General features: G+C 44.5%; 1 protein-coding gene across 1 annotated transcript in view; it reads left to right on the forward strand.

Moving 5' to 3' along the window:
* Positions 1-346: 346 nt before the first annotated feature.
* LOC118419101 (protocadherin Fat 1-like) overlaps positions 347-16,796 on the forward strand; it is a 27,530-nt gene continuing 11,080 nt past the window's right edge. Inside the window, exons 1-3 of the mRNA XM_035825386.1 lie at positions 347-650; positions 2,872-6,224; positions 9,766-10,080. Of these exons, the coding sequence (XP_035681279.1) occupies positions 2,915-6,224; positions 9,766-10,080 (3,625 nt within the window). The 5' untranslated portion in view covers positions 347-650; positions 2,872-2,914. The remainder of the gene's footprint in view (positions 651-2,871; positions 6,225-9,765; positions 10,081-16,796) is intronic.

A 16,796-nucleotide genomic window follows, 5' to 3' on the forward strand; every position in this document is an offset into this window, starting at 1 on the left:
AAGGCCATTTCTCACCTGTAATATTTATGTTTTGTTCTTCTTACGTGGTTTGAGTCGGAAAATCAATATCACTCCAGTCATAACTGTAACCAAAGTAAACAAAGGCGCAGCCAGCAAACAAAGTTTCACCAGGCGGTCTTTTTCCGGGCCACCATTCCTAAATAAACAGTCTAAACGTTGTTATTGACGTTGTGGTTGTGAGAAATTTTCCTTGAGACGAGTCATCGGCTTCTGAGAGGTCTTGAGAAACCCGACACTTGATTGACGGTCTTATTTCAACGTGTGCTCGTGGGCGGAGCTAAGTCCCCCACCTCCAGCTGACGTTCATATCAATACGCCAAAGCCAGCGCCCTGGAAGAAAACTCCCTGAAACCTCCTTTCCTTAGATTTCAATCACAACATCGGAAATACAGACGTTATTCTGTGCTTTACGTGATCTCTTTATTAGCAATTTCGATATTGCGGAGGTTAGGAGTGGCTAGTTTGCATACTTTTGATTGACGCGAAGTAGTTCCAAGCGGATGTAGATCCCCGTTGTTTGTCAAGCAGGCTCAGGGGACGGATTTTCCAGCATGGCGAAGCCGAGGAGAACACGTCTTGAGCCGCCGCAAGAGTGTAGAGCCCATGTTTCCCGATCGGGATGAATCCAGGTTCGTGTGGGTACATATACATATCAACCAGTGTCTGGCCTTTCTTTGTGGTTAGTCAGATTTTCCCATAAATGGCCGTGATTAGAGTAAAAATGGGTTTGCGTGCAACAGCCATTCCAAATCGGGGGCTCACGGGAGCTTGGAGTGTTTTGAGTGCTCGCGTCGCCAGGCCTCGAGTAGCGGTCCTTGTCGCGCATATTTATAACGATTTCCCGTCAGAATATTCATGGAAATGACGGAAAAGTAAGAATTCATGTTTGCTCAGCTTGTGTGATGGCTTGGGTCATTGTGTGAGTAATATTTGAGGGGAATTGTTGGTGTACGGAAGGCTCGTAACGGCGCTGAGTTGCCCCAAGTTTCGTCTGGCCCATGTTTGGTTCGAGCCTGAGTAAAGAAACTTCCCCCGATCAGTTCTAACCCAGTTCTCTCGTCAAATGCGTCCCCAGAGATGCCCCCAAACCTTCCAATAACCTGCTGAAATCGACGCTACAGGTATGCCAAAGCTTCCTTTATTCCTCTTTTAAAACTGGTTCGATATTTATTCCCGTTGTAGTTTGATGCGATTTGTCTTCATTTTGGGGGGTAGTATTGGGCAAACAGCGTGCGCCGCTGGTGGACCGTGAAGCCGCAAATTTTCCTCGCCACAAATTTACGGTTCAGAAGCTCCCCCCAGATTATCTTCAATTTGAACATCAGGTGTACCCCGTATCTGTCCAGTACAGGATGTGTATTGGAGATGATTTTAAGATGGTAGTCTGCTCATGTGTCGCTAAATTTCGCGTCTGGTTTTGCCCAGAAAATTGATTGTGGGCATCCGTAGGTTGTGGTCTGTGCCTCCGGGCAGACGCGGGGTTATCCCCGCCGAGGATTTCCAATCTTACGCTCACGTCCAGATCAGAATTATTACATGGTATAGGATGGTTTACGCCGAAACAAAAATTGCCACATGGTTTGCGTTATCCGTGAATAGTCCATGCCAGTGTTATCTGTGTATGGCCAAGAATCGGCCTGGTAAATAAGCCTACAGTTTAGGCTGCTGGCGAAAGAATGCGAGTGTTTTGCTTGGACACCACTCGCCTATAATTGGATGGTCTTTAGTCCGGCTACGACTTGTCTACATCTTCCCCCATCACCCCAAACATTTCCGATATCCAAAAATGACCTTAGTTACAGGAAATCCTGCACAAGTGTATCCTTCTAGCGTTAAATCGGCTCCTTTGTTGAAATTTTATCACTGAAATTGCTGTAGGGGCTACTATTATGTAGGCAATTTATGTTACCTTTCACTTGTGTAGATGCAACAGGAGATATTTTTGTATCTCTGGATATATCTGTACAGGTTGAATTCTAAGTACTGCTTTCCTTTGTGCTTTGTGTTGTAGTGGTAACGGTGTCTTAGATTTCCCTGTGTTTGCTATGTGGGGTTCCAGGGTTTTTGTTTTGGAAATGGCAATCATGCATCCCTTAGAAGTTGCACTAGACACATTTCAGTTTTAGAAAAACAGTTACTGTACGTGAAGTCTCTTCAAGGTTTTTGTTTAGGTTTGATGTTCGTGCACTCTAGGATAATTTTACTTAGTTGGCCTAAAGGCCCTGTCTTTGTGGAAGATCCTTAAGTAAACCCGGCTTATTTTTTTGGAACAAGGGACCACATATTTCTTTTTCACCAGGCTTGCAAGAATGGGCTTCGTGTGCCAAATCTGGGGCAGTAAGAAAACGTTATGCCATGTTGTTTTGTGTTGTGCCCCCGTTTTTTCTTTTCAGAAGGAGTAACTGAACATCAGGCTTTTTCAAACATAAACAATGTGATTGTGTGCCCTTGCCCAATACTCCCTCACATCAGAGAGGGCTCTGTTGCTTGGAAAAAGGCAAGGCGGGCAATCCTTTCGACTCAAAGGAGCACGAATGGGTGTCTGGCATCCGCGAGAGTTTTGCATTGAAAGGGCCAGATCGCAAGTCCGTTAACAGCGGTTATACAGCTGACTTGAAATGCTGTTGATAGGACTGGCGTGAGGCCACCCTTCTTTCTTTGATTACAATGACCCTCAAGGCTGCATGCAAATGAGGCCCCTTTTACCAGGCCAGAGCGGTTTCAGCTTACAGGACTGGTAACAAATGCTGTGTACATATTGTTTTTCCTTGCTCTGCAGTCTGATAGATAATACTGATTGCTGATTAGTATTCGTGATCCTTAGCATTGTTTTTCTTTTGTTTCTTCCAGATTCTCCAGAGTGCTGTAGCTGGGCCAGACTAAACAACTCAGGATGGAGGGGAATACAGGAGTACTGAGAATATGTGCCATAGTTTTCGTCACTGTGCTGTGCAGACTAGCAGTCTGTCAGCGGACGCCATCTCCACCAGGAGACTTCCGATTCACGCGGAAGGAATACAATGCCACAATCATGGAGAACTCGCAGGCAAAGACCTACGTAAAGAGCCGTCAGAAAATGGGGATCTACATCACTTCAGATCTGTCGGCCAGCGTCAAGTATTCCATTGTCGATGGAGACCCACTCCAGTTGTTCAAAGCAGAGCAGCATTTAGTGGGAGATTTCTTCTTCCTCAGAATAAGGACCAAAGGGGGTAACACATATGTACTTAACAGAGAGGTCACAGATAGTTATAAGCTCCGAGTCAAAGCAGAAGTAAGGAAAACCAACAGTAGGAAACTAGAGTTCTGGGTGGACGTGTTTTTAGCAGTACAAGACATGAATGACCTAAGACCGCTGTTTTCACCGACATCCTACTACATCTCGGTTAGCGAAGACACACAAATCAGATCCAGCATTGCTCAGGTAACGGCTACGGATGCGGACATTGGCACAAATGGGGAATTCTATTATAGTTTTAGCCAAGAGACAGACACATTTGCAATCCATCCAGCGAGCGGAGTCGTGTCTCTAACAAGACAGCTTGACTACAACCAGACCCCGAGATATGAGCTGACAATCATAGCTGAAGACAGAGGTCTCCATCCGGGTGGATCAGGGTTTTCCAGCACATCTAGACTGCAGATAACAGTCGTACAGGATAACCTACATGCCCCTGAAATCCTGGTAAGAACTTTGCCAATGGTTGTAGAGCATAATGCCGAACCTCTCACGTATGCCGTCATCACTGTCTCAGATAAGGACAGCGGGAGGAATGGAAACATTCAGGGCTTGGAGATCATCAAGGGCAATGAGGACGGCAAATTCGAGATACAGACTGGTGGCAAACAGAACGAGTTTGCTATCAAAGTGCTCCAGACATTGGACAGAGAGACCACGCCAAACGGATACAACTTAACTCTGAGGGCTTCGGACAAAGGACAGCCACCAAAGTTCTCGGAGAAAGTCTTGTTTGTCCAACTGATGGACACGAATGACCATGCCCCAGTGTTCAGTCAGACCAGGTATGAGGTAACAGTGAGCGAGTTTGCACCTGTAAACACACCTGTGGTGATGGTTCAAGCCACTGACCCAGACACAGGCCGGAACGCCGAAATCGTATACGACATCCAGAGGGGGAACAACAAACTGAGGTTTGGGATCAACTCAAGAACTGGTCTCATTTACACAAAGGGAGAGCTGCACAGGGAAGAGAGGGCCAGTTATGAGTTGACCGTTGTGGCCACTGATCGCGCAAACCCCAGCAACAGGAAGAGAAACAGTGCCGTGGTTGTGATAAATATTGAGGATGCCAATGACCACGATCCTGTCTTCAACGACTCCAAGCTTTCTGCCAACATCAATGAAAACGAAAAGGCAGGGACTTGGGTCCTGGAGGTATCAGCGTACGATCTGGATGCTGGAGAGAACGGCTATCTCACGTACAGTTTGGCCAATGTCAACCCCGTTCCATTCGAGATTGACCACTTTAATGGCTGGATCACCACAACTAAGGAACTGGATTATGAGATGATGCCACAGAAGTACATGCTGAGAGTCCGTGCATCAGACTGGGGCTCACCCTACAGGAGGGAGACGGAGATGACTATCCCTGTCAAACTGCAGAACATGAATGACAACACCCCTCAGTTTGAAAAGGTGAAGTGTGAGGGGACGCTCTCACGGGATGCCCCCATCGGCCAGAGAGTACATACCCTATCCGCCATTGACGATGACCCTGCTGACTATGTACGCTACGAGATCTTGTCTGGCAATGAAAACGGTTTGTTTGAGTTAAACCCGACGTCTGGGGACCTGACACTTGCACGCAAGATTGGTCAGTTTGAGCCATCGTTCATCAGTCTGAAGGTAACTGCCACTGACGGAGATAACCAGGCTTCTCCTGTGTACCTCAACATGACTGTTACCAACAGCATGCAGGGGAATGACTACATAAACCTCCAGTGCCAGAGCACAGGTGTAGCTCAGGAGCACATGCGCAAAGTCCAACAGAAAAGCCGCATCAATGCTCTTGAAGAGGATGAGACCATGCACTTCTCTGATATCCACACTGTGAACCTGCATGCACCCGAGATCGATTCTGGAATTCCGAGGGAGATCGATATAGGAGAGGACAGTTCGGTTGGAACTGTGTTAGCTACTGTGAATGCGAGGGACAGTGACACAGGGTACAATGGCATGGTCGTGTATGTGATTGCAGAGGGCAATACAGACAGCTGCTTCACAATAGGAATGCAGAGTGGAGAGCTAAGTATTCTCAGTCCTCTTGACAGAGAAAGAACCGAGAGTTACATCCTCAACATCACTGCAACAGACCTTGGCAAGCCAAGCAAAGGAGCATGGAAGCGGATCACCATCAATGTCATGGACGCAAATGACAACAAACCACGGTTTAGCCAAGACAAGTATGAAGAAACTGTAGACGAGAACATTGATATTGGGTCAACCATACTGCAGGTGTACGCGTCCGATCCCGACAGCGGGTCGGCAGGTGCCGTCAGGTATTCCTTGCTCACTGGAACAGAAAAGTTTTCGATAAACGAGAAGTCGGGTGTTATCAAAACAACAGCTGCGCTAGACAGAGAGGAGGCAGCCGTGCACTCTCTGAGAATTCAGGCAAGGGATCAAGATGAAAGTTACCCATTGTCATCTGTTGTCACAGTGACAGTGACCCTGCAAGACCTCAATGATAATGCACCCAAGTTCATCCCAGAAAACTACAAGGTGAAAGTCCGAGAGGATCTACCGAAAGGAGCGGTTATTCTGATGCTGGAGGCTCAGGATCCAGATGAGGGGCGTGGAGGGGAGATTCGCTATTCCCTGCAAGACGGGGACGAAGGAAAGTTTGACGTGGATAGGTTGACGGGCGTTATTCGATTGGTTGGGATGCTGGATTTCGAGGATAGACAAGTGTACAACATCACAGCTCGTGCCAAGGACAAGGGCTCGCCACAGCTCACATCAACTTGTAAAATAGAAGTTGAAGTGATTGATATTAACGAAAACCTGTACGCTCCAGAATTTCCGAGCTTTGTCAGCAATGGCACTGTGTATGAGAATGAGGAGGTCGGAACAGAAGTCTTACGGGTTGTTGCCACGGACTTGGACAGCGGGAACGACGGGAAGGTTGTTTATTCCATTCGGGACGGAAGTGGGCTCGGACGCTTCGTGATTGACGATGAAGGTAAGTCAAACGTTCTTCCGACAATTTTGCGGTATACTAGGTGTGACAGAATACCGCCAAATCCCTCATGCATGTCTTTTGTGAACCTTGTTACCTTTCGTCTTCAATCTCTTTCATTCCGTGTCATTAAATCCATGATAATTATACACTGCTGACTTCCTTTCTAGTCCAATTTGGCATCTGCATAACAAAGGCACATCCACGTGTTAATTGTAGTCTGTCACCGTTGTCGCTTGCGTGATCCAATCAGGGAACCGGTCGTTTACCTTAGGTCTGCTGCCAACAAAACATCCCTTGACCTGTGAAATATCCTGAGGTGGGTCCCCAAAAACCAGGTTGGCAACAATTAGCGAACTTTCCTAGCATAAATAATTGGCTGAGGGATGACCTGAAATCGGGCGCTCGCATGTGAAGAAGCTCCACCCATTTTCAAGTGTACTGTAAGAGTGAAAGTTTTATCGGAGGGATGCCGGATCCCCCGCACCCTGAGGCAACATTCCTGTTGTCTGCCAGTCAGCTGACTGGGGCATAGCGACACAAGTAGCCAGGGCCCCATGCTGGCCGGGGAATGATGACCCTAGCCTGCACTAACACCCTCTGCTCTGGCCACACATTTTCAGAGCACTTGCCGGCATCAATCAGACATTATCTCTCCCAAAAAGTACAGCCAATAAACTGGATTGTGTTTGCCGGGGCAATAAAAACGGGAATGATTCCCCCATTGCTGGCGGGGTCGGAAAGAGGTAGCCCTGTGGAAGTGGGTTGTGTTGGCGATAGCGCCCCAGCAGTGACATGAGGAATGCAGTTTATATGCACGCAGGCAGCCAAGAATGCCAGAGGGAGACATAGCACATCCCTGCACTGTTTGAAGCAGCCTCACAACTTGTTGAAAAATTCTTCCCCTTTGACTTGTATCCCCCCATCTGCCCTGTTCATTTAGATCTTGGCTTTTTGAACTAGGACATGCTTCAGTCAACTGTTCCACAACAGAAAATCTGGCACCCACTCAAACGCAGCCATTGGTGGACTTCTAGTTAGTGTGTAAACCAGATTTTATTTGTATTGGATGACATCAATGGCAATCCAGGCCATCTCTGGTCTGTGGGTCATCCTTATAATGATGGCAGGGTAGGATCAGATAACAGTTCCAACCAAACAGCAGCATATGTTTTTGTTTGTGAAGGTTCAGAATTTCACCAATGAACACATTCTGTGAAAAAAATGATGCAGTGAGTGGTCTAGGTTCTGAAACAAGAAAGATTAGAATTTTCCCTCCCACCATCATAAAAGGACAGCAGAGTATCAAACCCCATATAAAGCAGTGTTGTAATATGGGGAGGTGGTGTTTGCTTGTAGTGCCCGAAAGGTCGTGCTCTGATGAATGAACCCCTTGCTGGATCCTCTCTGAGAAATTCCTCATAAGCAGTTGTTCACATTTGGTATAAATCCCAGAATGCCACCCAGCTAGTCTGTCTCTGACTTTGATATGTGGGCCATTGTTCTAAAACTAAGATCATATAAAGTGCATGAAGCAAATGTATAAAACTTTGCCTACTGCATGAAATGTGTAAAATTCTACTCCATAAAATTTGGGAGGATGTTCAAGTCATATACTGTACATGATATATCTGACTGCGGTCATTTTGAATTTTATGATTTTATGCAGAGTAATGCTTCTCAGACAAGTTACAGTAAAATATAACAAAAGTGTGTGTGTTGGTAAGGCAACAATAGCCTACTTTTGGGGACAGTGAGAGGTTGGGTTTACTACTCAAACAGCCTATCTTGTAAAGGTAATCTGCTGAAGAAAGCAGGTGCTCCTAACAGCTGTGTGCAAACTTGCCGCTGGGGTACACATCGTCTGTTATCAGCGACGTTATCGGTCGGCAAATTGCATTCTCCTGCATTACCATGGCTAGGAGACTTTTGATGTTCCCGGCCAACATGACAAGAGTTCCCATCTGAATTGGCTAACAGCGTCTACCCTATTTCATCAGTTTGAACTGAAAGAGTTCCATTTGCACAGTTTCCAGAAACCAATTGTCGAGAGTGCCGCAGTGTGTAGTTTCAAAGTGTGTCTGGCAGACTGCAGTCTGAATGTATGATGGATCGTGGAGATACTGTAGGAAAATACATTCAGCTTTTAAAGAATGAAACTTTCAAATTTTCCTAAAGGTTTAACCCCTGACCATCTTTTTGGGGAGGAATGCAGAGCTAGCTATTACATACTAGGAAGATATAGGAAATTGTCTATCATTTAAATAACCAGGTAACATTATATCACTATCAGATATTCTGGTTGTCTCTCTCAAAGTATCCCCTGTTCCGGCCCTTAAGGGAGATTGAAACAAAAGTAGGCAATCTAATTTAACGGGGCTTTCTGCACCAGGTATTGATCAACACAATTACCCAGCAGTGTAGTACAGTTCCAATTTCTCAACTGCTCGGCTTAATCCAGATACATTGATTATTACCAAACCCAAACATTTTCAATCCGGTCTTGCTGCTGGGCTGTAGAGGAAAGCTGTTGGTTGTTTCTTCACATGCCGACAAATAGTTTATTGCACTTTTTTCATAATGAAAGGAATGCACCTGTTTCAAGGAAAAAGTGAGCAAGATGCCCTTTGAAATAAATGTAGGAGCTTTTTCATACATACATGAATGCACCTGTACAAAATATTTGCATGTGTGCCCACTCCCCACTTAGTGTATCTTTAATCGATACACCAATGCATTATATGTATGAGAATGTGAACATCGGATTTACAATCCATCTAGGATATCATTGCTAAGTTACCTTTTGTCCCTGGGTAATGATTTGAAAGCTCAGGCTGTCCCACTTAAGTTCCTTACACAGTACAACATTAAGATTTGCGCTCTAATTCATGTGGTGTCAGTTTTCTAAAGAATACCAATCCCGCATAAGAACACATTGACAATAACGATAAGGCTCATTAATATAGATATGGGAATTGATGACTATTCAGGAAAATTTCCAGCATTTTATATCTCATTATTCTATCAGTCTTTCTTTGTTGTGGGTTCCCATATCTCATGCCTGACAGGGTTACTTATGTCTTTGTCTTATGTTGCCTAATAAAAGAAGACACATAATACAACCTTCACCCCTGGGATGATATTCCATAATTACAACTATAATGATGCCAATAAATTTTAAAAAACGTAAACCGAGCTTTCAGTCCCCAGAATTTCAGAAGTGGTGTATTAAACTTCCCCCAAGGAAAACAGCAGGCAAGTGATTTACTATGAAAGCCTAGAAAGTAATCCCGCGATCTGTCAAGCTTACGGTTTAAGGAACCAGTAAACTGCAGTTTAGACCCATATTAAACTGCAGATGCCATTTGATTTGCCTGGAGATGAGAACACTAATAACTTCATCACTCTTATAGGAAATGCTGCCTCCACTTTGACTTTCCTCTTTGAACATGTTCATATGATATAGTTTAGCGTATTGTACCTGTCTAGGTTTTAAGTTATTGTGAGGGAGTGATCATTACTAAAAATTTCCTTTACTTTCCAGGTATCATCCGCACTGCGGAGGTCCTTGACAGAGAAACGGAGTCCCGCTATTGGCTGACAGTTTACGCCCAAGATCGTGCCGCTGTCCCGCTGTACAACATCATCGAGGTTTACATCGAGGTGCTAGACGTGAACGACAACGCGCCTCTCACGGAGTTTCCCATCTACTACCCCTCCATTGACGAGGGGAGTGGATCGGGCAAGTCCGTGATACAAGTCCGTGCGTCTGATCCCGACGAAGACGGGACGCAGAAACTGACATTCAGGATCACGTCAGGCAACCCGCAAGGCTTCTTCCAGATCAATCAAAACTCAGGTTAGTATGCGTGAAATATACACGGTCTTTAAGTTTATTTCTTTCATACCGAATAATATTTGGGAAAAGTGTAAAACCAGGTACCAATGCTCGTTTTTACTGTCCCGTGTGTGATTGCATTTGGTCATAAACAGGAATCCACTTAGGCTCAGGCAGATTAAATGTAGGATGCTTGCTGGACTCAACTTGGTGTTTTCTCCTTATATGGTCTGTGTAGCATTAGAGGAATGCTTTTAACTAGTTTTTTTCCTCTGCCCTATGGAACTCGCTTGTGGAAAGAAACAGCTGTTGCCGTGTTGTAGCTATATTGTTGGAGTCCTCGAACGTTGGCTAAATTAAACACACATCACTCCAGGACTTGACCTTGTGTTGGAGTTTCCACATTTGTCAAAATTTGATGCTGATATCTGATGCCTCGTAATTACCTGTCCGTAAATTTGGCTGGCCAGCATTAATGTATACCGTAAATACACTTGGAGATTGGGTGGCACGGAAAAGGGTTGTAAATATCTGTGCAAGACTGTCTTTACTTGAATTGTTCTCCAGTGCTAATGCTTCAAGTGTTGCTAAGGAAGACTAGCACACAGTTAATTCTTTCATACAAGATGGTTGTTGTGCTTGCTTACCCTGGAGGCCATCCAGGATCGGGCAGCTAGGACCTACGATAACTCCTTCGGGCTTAAACCCCCCCCAGTGCTAATGTGAGATTGTCGGGCTGACTGCCTTGGCTCCCCGAACAAAACTTGCTAACAAACCTCGCTAGCTACCCGGCCCTGTCTGGCTCCCAGGGTATGCTTGCTCTGATAGCATTGTATATTCAAAAGAGACCCCCCCTCCCCCACCAAAAAAGTGGCATGAGCTTTAGATATTATAAGAAGTTTTGATTACTAAGAACCAGAACAGAATACATCATGTGTTGTGGGAAGTACTTAGGTCTCCTGCTGTATTGGTTAGTACAATGTATCTGAATTGATCTGACAGGGAATTTGATCATGATTTTACATCTATGCAGCTGCCAGTTATCTGCCAGTGTGCGGTTTTCCTTAGATGTGTCATTATGTAAAGCCCTAGCCTTTAGTTATGCCAACCTTGTCACATCATAGAAAACTCCTCCGCTTATCTGTAGAAGGTCACCTAATCCATGCTAGCAGCATATCATGAAAGTGCTCTCATCTTGATATCACCTTGAGCATTAGTAGCAAAGTTATGGGTGAACTTTTAATAGACAACTTCAGAGAAGGGGATTTTGACAGTTACTATGCCACTTTGAGTCTTTCATTCAAGGACTGGTTTGTCCTGTTTGGCCGAGATCTTTGGATCGCTTTCTTTGTCCATCCATGCTTCTAGATTCTCTGTCGAGTGTTGTTTTGATGTATGATGTCATTTTTGTGAAGGCATAGGCTTCTATATCCAGTCATGCGGATGTAAACACCTGAGGGAATGTTTTTACCTTGATCTATATTTGTGAGACAGTAGTAAGGGTATACATGTATACCTTCTGCCACAAGGTCTGAAGGCAAATATGACTCCTCTGGGCAGTCTCGGGGCTACGTGTAGTTTGCTAGCCCTGGAATCTGGACTTGTTTGCACAGGAAGCCTTCTATCTCTTTGTGTGTCTGAAGGCAGACCTGTATTTGCTTTCCCAGTACATGCCTTATTAGGCAGCAAAGGAAGACAGGTGTAAGAGGTGGCTGACCCCATGTAAGTGGAGGAATGCAAAATCTTGATGAGATTGGAAGACAAGAGGATTTTCCAATGGTCTTTCCCATGGCTAAGATTCCGTTAGGAGTGGTTATCCCAGGGAAAAAGAAAAGGAGTTAGCTGTGGTTGTTAATCTTCTGTACAGCTCTAATTACCCGTGGAATTACCTTCCTTCCTCTTAACTAGAAACGTAAACAAAAAAATTTGATTGGAAAAGTAGATGAGAAAGGTTTGATGTCGGACAGCAAGCATGTGGAGAACTCGGCAGATAATAGGTAATGTTACATTGTGAATCACCACAACAATGCACTTAAAGACTGTATAATCTAGCCTGAGGTAAACATCAATCTTCTCTACTGCACTGTGCAAATGTGGTCTCCCTAGGGCTGGGAGGGGGGCATCGATGAAGGCTTCTCTGACAGGGAATGACCTGTGACAAATGCTTGCCCTGGGCAAAAAGAATCCCTCAATTGTTTTAGAGGATGCAATGAATGCCCCATTGTAGAAAGGAATGGTGTCCAGGGAGCTGTAAAAAAAGGTATAACTTTAATGGGGTTGGGATTGTGGGGTTTATCGAAGTAGCTGTTGCCATATTCATGATATGAAATTTATAAATTAGTCGAAAGGTGGTTGGTAACCAGGTTCCCGCGGTATTTTGGCGGTAAAAGATACACATTTTTCTGAATAACAGAAGATGTGGAATTGCATATCTTACAATGTCTAGGAGACCAGCATTTAAGAACACAAAATATGATTGACACATAGTAAGACGTTGCCACATGTGCACATTCTCATAAGCATTGAAAATTCTAGATGAAAGACGTTTTTCACCAATTGTGATTCCATCTAATTAAGGAACACCTCTATAAATTCTTCCCTGTTGGGATGCCCCCAAGTAATGCATTAGGCTTCAGTGCAATCTTGAAATCAAAGACTGGACAAAAAAAATGACCTAATCAGAAACATAATCCTGGCATTCCTTTGTTTAGTACAAGAAGTCGTGGACTGAATATAAAAGGAGGAGGAAGAAACATACACCTGTCTTGTCAGCAGAAGTCATTCAGAGAAGACTTGCATATGTTTTTGTGTCGCCTCTTTATTTCAGAATGCTGTTACTGACGACCATGAAAATTAAAAAATGAAAGATAAGCATGACTAAATAAGTATCAATTAGTTATGAGAAATGGGAAAGTAAAAGGCTGGAGAGCTAAAATTAAGATTAAGTGAAACCCACTCTGAGTGAACTAGAAATAGGTTCCCCCATGTATTTCCACTATTTTGAGGTGGAGATCTGAATACTAGACTACATCAATAGATCAATAATAGCTGAATAGGTTCTTTATTTAGAAGCCCTAAACTTGAAATTGGGATGTGGATAGAAGTTAACTGCTAGGGTTTGAAAGGCGATAGTGGGAAGGTGGCTTGTACAAGCTGTGGGGGAGAGAGTGCACATAAATATATATGTCTCCCAGTCAGTTGGACATTACCCTGAAAGGCAGTGTTTACTTTGGTCTGACCCTGAGCCCTTGAACGTCAGTGGGTGGGGGGTAGAGCTGATGGGATGAACCAAACTGTAGTCAGGAAAAGGGCAGGTGCACAGATTGACTTTTCTTTATTGCCATAACTGAGGAGATTTTATTTCCTAATTAATTTACGATGTTAAATAGTTTTATCTAGATGTATGAAAGGTGCATTTTTACAGATTCTTTTGTTTTTGTGTCTGTACTATTTTCAGAGGATGCTGGAAAGTGTGCACCTTTTGGCCTTTGTTTCTAAGACTTTTATTTCCAATCCATCATTTTTAATGTTTGCAGCAATGAATCTGATACTGTCTGAGAAACAGATCTTATTGAATAGAAACTCAAAGAAATTGACATATTTTCCAAGACTTTTTACTCCTGGGTAGTCTTGTTTCCTCACAACACAAACGAGCTTTGTGGGAGTCCCAAATGTTTTCCCTTGCAAAGAAAGTGCTTTTGTGGAAAACACCAAGCAATCTACACCTAAACCTTGGGGAGTATTGATTGACAGGGGAGCAGGGACCTTGTTTTCTGCAAAGGAACCATGACAGGGTGTTTGTCATTCAATCCCCCCTGCACCCTTGCCCTTCTAGAGGAAGAAGGAGCGGTTGTGTGGGTGCAACCCATTGATGTACAAGCTCTGGGTGGCGCCCTATGTATGCCATACATCCCCAACTAACTAACACCATCAAAGTAACACTTGGAATTTTTTAAATGAAAAAGCCTGAGGCTTTAGATATCAGTTGTTCATAGTAGCCGTACCTTTCTGTTGATATCATGACCCAAGAGCTGCGGAGCTTTGATGTTTGCATTGAAACAAGTGCTTATGATGCCACACCCTTTTTCTGACCATGTTGTTGTCCATGCCTATCCATACAGAAGAGGTAGGGACAAAGGCACCTTTGAATCTTACCTGGCCTTGCCTCATACCTTTGAAATGTTTGACAAGCTGCTGAAATATTGGCTGTTGGTGATATGAGAACCTGGCTGCACGGTTATCTGGGGTTCTGAAAGTTACCAGTGTAGTGCCGTGTCGACCACCATTACGGTGTAAGGACGCCGCCGGATAAGGGTCGCCTCAGCTACACAAACAGGCGCCTGTGAGATGGCTGTATTGCTAAGAAGCACAAAACCTTTTCTGATGGATGGTGCTTTCTCCTGTCACCGTCAGATGGGGCTGTAACAAGCAGGAATGCCAGTGGGAGGCTGGAAATGTTGTTAAAACGGAACCGACCTGGCCAGTGTACACAGACTAACAACAGGCAGTAAACACGGCTGACCTCCGTTTTACCCCTCTCCGACCCTCTTGTCTTCTTCACCAGTAATGAGGTGGAACCTTGTTGGGCCGTCCTGATTTGTGAGCCATAATTCTGTTCCCAGTGACAGGACATATTACTCTCCATAAACCGGTCGCCTTGTAGTCAAACTTGCAATCTTAAAATCACATTTTGCGAAATATACATCACTTGAAGGTTCATGTCCTTGCCATTTGCGGTCCAAATTCCTCTGGCCTGCCATTTGCGGCTCCATTTACCACTTTGTTTCCTAGGTGCGAGAGGCATTCCGGACTGAACTAAAGTTGAACATGATCCCTCCTACTCTTGCTTCACACCGTGACCCCACTGTGTTTACAAAATTCCAGAAAAATGCAAAAGATTCTACCCTTTCATGCCCATTCAAAGAGGCTTTACTTATGGGCTTTCGCAGTAGTGAAAGAGTGGGCAGAAACACTGTTATATGCCACAGATTTCTTCTCTAATCTATCCCACACATGGGAAGAAAGAATGTCCAAACAGTTTAAACTGTCTGGAGAATTCTTGGCTCCAATACTAGAAATGTCCTGGTAGTGTCTGTAGTCTTACTGCACGTCGCTGGCGTGGGTGAGGATAGCAACAGGCAAAGTTGCTTGCTTAGCAACTAATTCAAAACACAGTTGTGGTTGCAGAATATAGAAGTGCCCTATGAATCATTCCATGATTATACCATGTGGCTTTGAATGTCTACTAAAATTGCTCACTTGCCCTACATTTGTAGATATTGATTGATATTGAATATTGATCAGTTGTAATGCATTATCGTTTTCCCCCAAGTTTTTATTGGTGATGAAGTTAGTTGACAAAAGAACAAATACTGAAATGGCCCTTTTTTCTACAGCATTAACCCCTAGTTTTTATAGCAAAATGCTAAAACAGCTTGTGGCAGGGTTGGCAGCAATGCCAAATCAATGGTAGGGAAATCACTGTTAGCACCGGAGTTACTCCAGCTCTGAGTACGCCAGATATCTCCCCCTGTTATTTGTTATGCTTATCTCCCTCCCCACACGTTTTCTGATCATTGGTCGATTGGAGGAGAATGGAGCCGATTCAGGCCTTGCCTCTGAAAACAGGGCAGCGAAGTGTACTCCCCATCAGTACCAGCATCACGGGGAAGGAGATATTTCCCATTTGTATGCCTCCACACAGGGGAGGGATGGATAGGAATATGTATAGTCCCCCCAACAAATCTACCTGTGTTAATGCACTAGTTTATCTTCAGAGCACATCATATGTCAACTACCCCTGTAATAACCAATTTGCACCTCAGTTGGCCGGAAATGTTCAGTGTGTGACTTTCATGGCTCAGCTTGTGAGAGTGTATGCTGCATCACAATCCTCCTCTACGTGTCAGTTTGAATAATTCAGCAATTTCCCTGGCCTTTTCGCTCCAGAGTTTGCTCGGATCGCCCTCTTCTGAAAGATCATTTGGTGCAAAACCCTTTGGCAAGTGGAACAAACCTTTCCTGCGTGTGCATTCCCCTTCATTATGGAGCATCTGGGAAAGTAACAATTGATGCAGGGTCGTGCCTTCAATTTCAGGAATGGGTTTTATGGTCCGAGATGTTGCAGTGCACGTTGCTGGGAGGGAGAGGATTGTGAAAAATGGGGTCACCTTATGCCTGGCATATTCCTTGCACCCAAGTATGATGGGTGTTGGCTGAAAACAGAGCCATCATAGTCCAGGGCTTGGTCTGTGTTTTCCATATGTTAACACCTGTGCATGCATAATTCTCCAAACATGTTTCATACATGAAATCGCATCACATTTATGAATTTGAGTGTCCTCTTGCATTCAGCTTAGGAGTAGAGGGACATGAAGTACATGACCTTGGCAGCAAGAGAGCTAACAACATTCACCTGATGTTCACCCACCCCCTCCCCATTCCTGAAATGCTTCTCCTTCCACACATCCTGGCTTGTGTCAAATTATTGAACAAAGAGCACCAGTCTGCCTGGTGGCAGTGCAGGTACTAATGTTGCCTGTCTTTGATAAATGAGCACTGCCACCCTAAAAGGGTATAAGTTATTCTGTTGGCACAGGATCCTGCTTCTTCGAATGCTTGGTGCCACTTGGAATACATCTTCCTGCCATTCGTAGTGTTTGAAGATATACAGGTGGGGCAAGCAGTCGGCAGCTGCGTGCATGTCAAGTGTGAAGGATACTGGGGGAATTTCGGGA

This window comes from Branchiostoma floridae, chromosome 7 (assembly GCF_000003815.2).
Source record: "Branchiostoma floridae strain S238N-H82 chromosome 7, Bfl_VNyyK, whole genome shotgun sequence".
NCBI lineage: Eukaryota > Metazoa > Chordata > Leptocardii > Amphioxiformes > Branchiostomatidae > Branchiostoma > Branchiostoma floridae.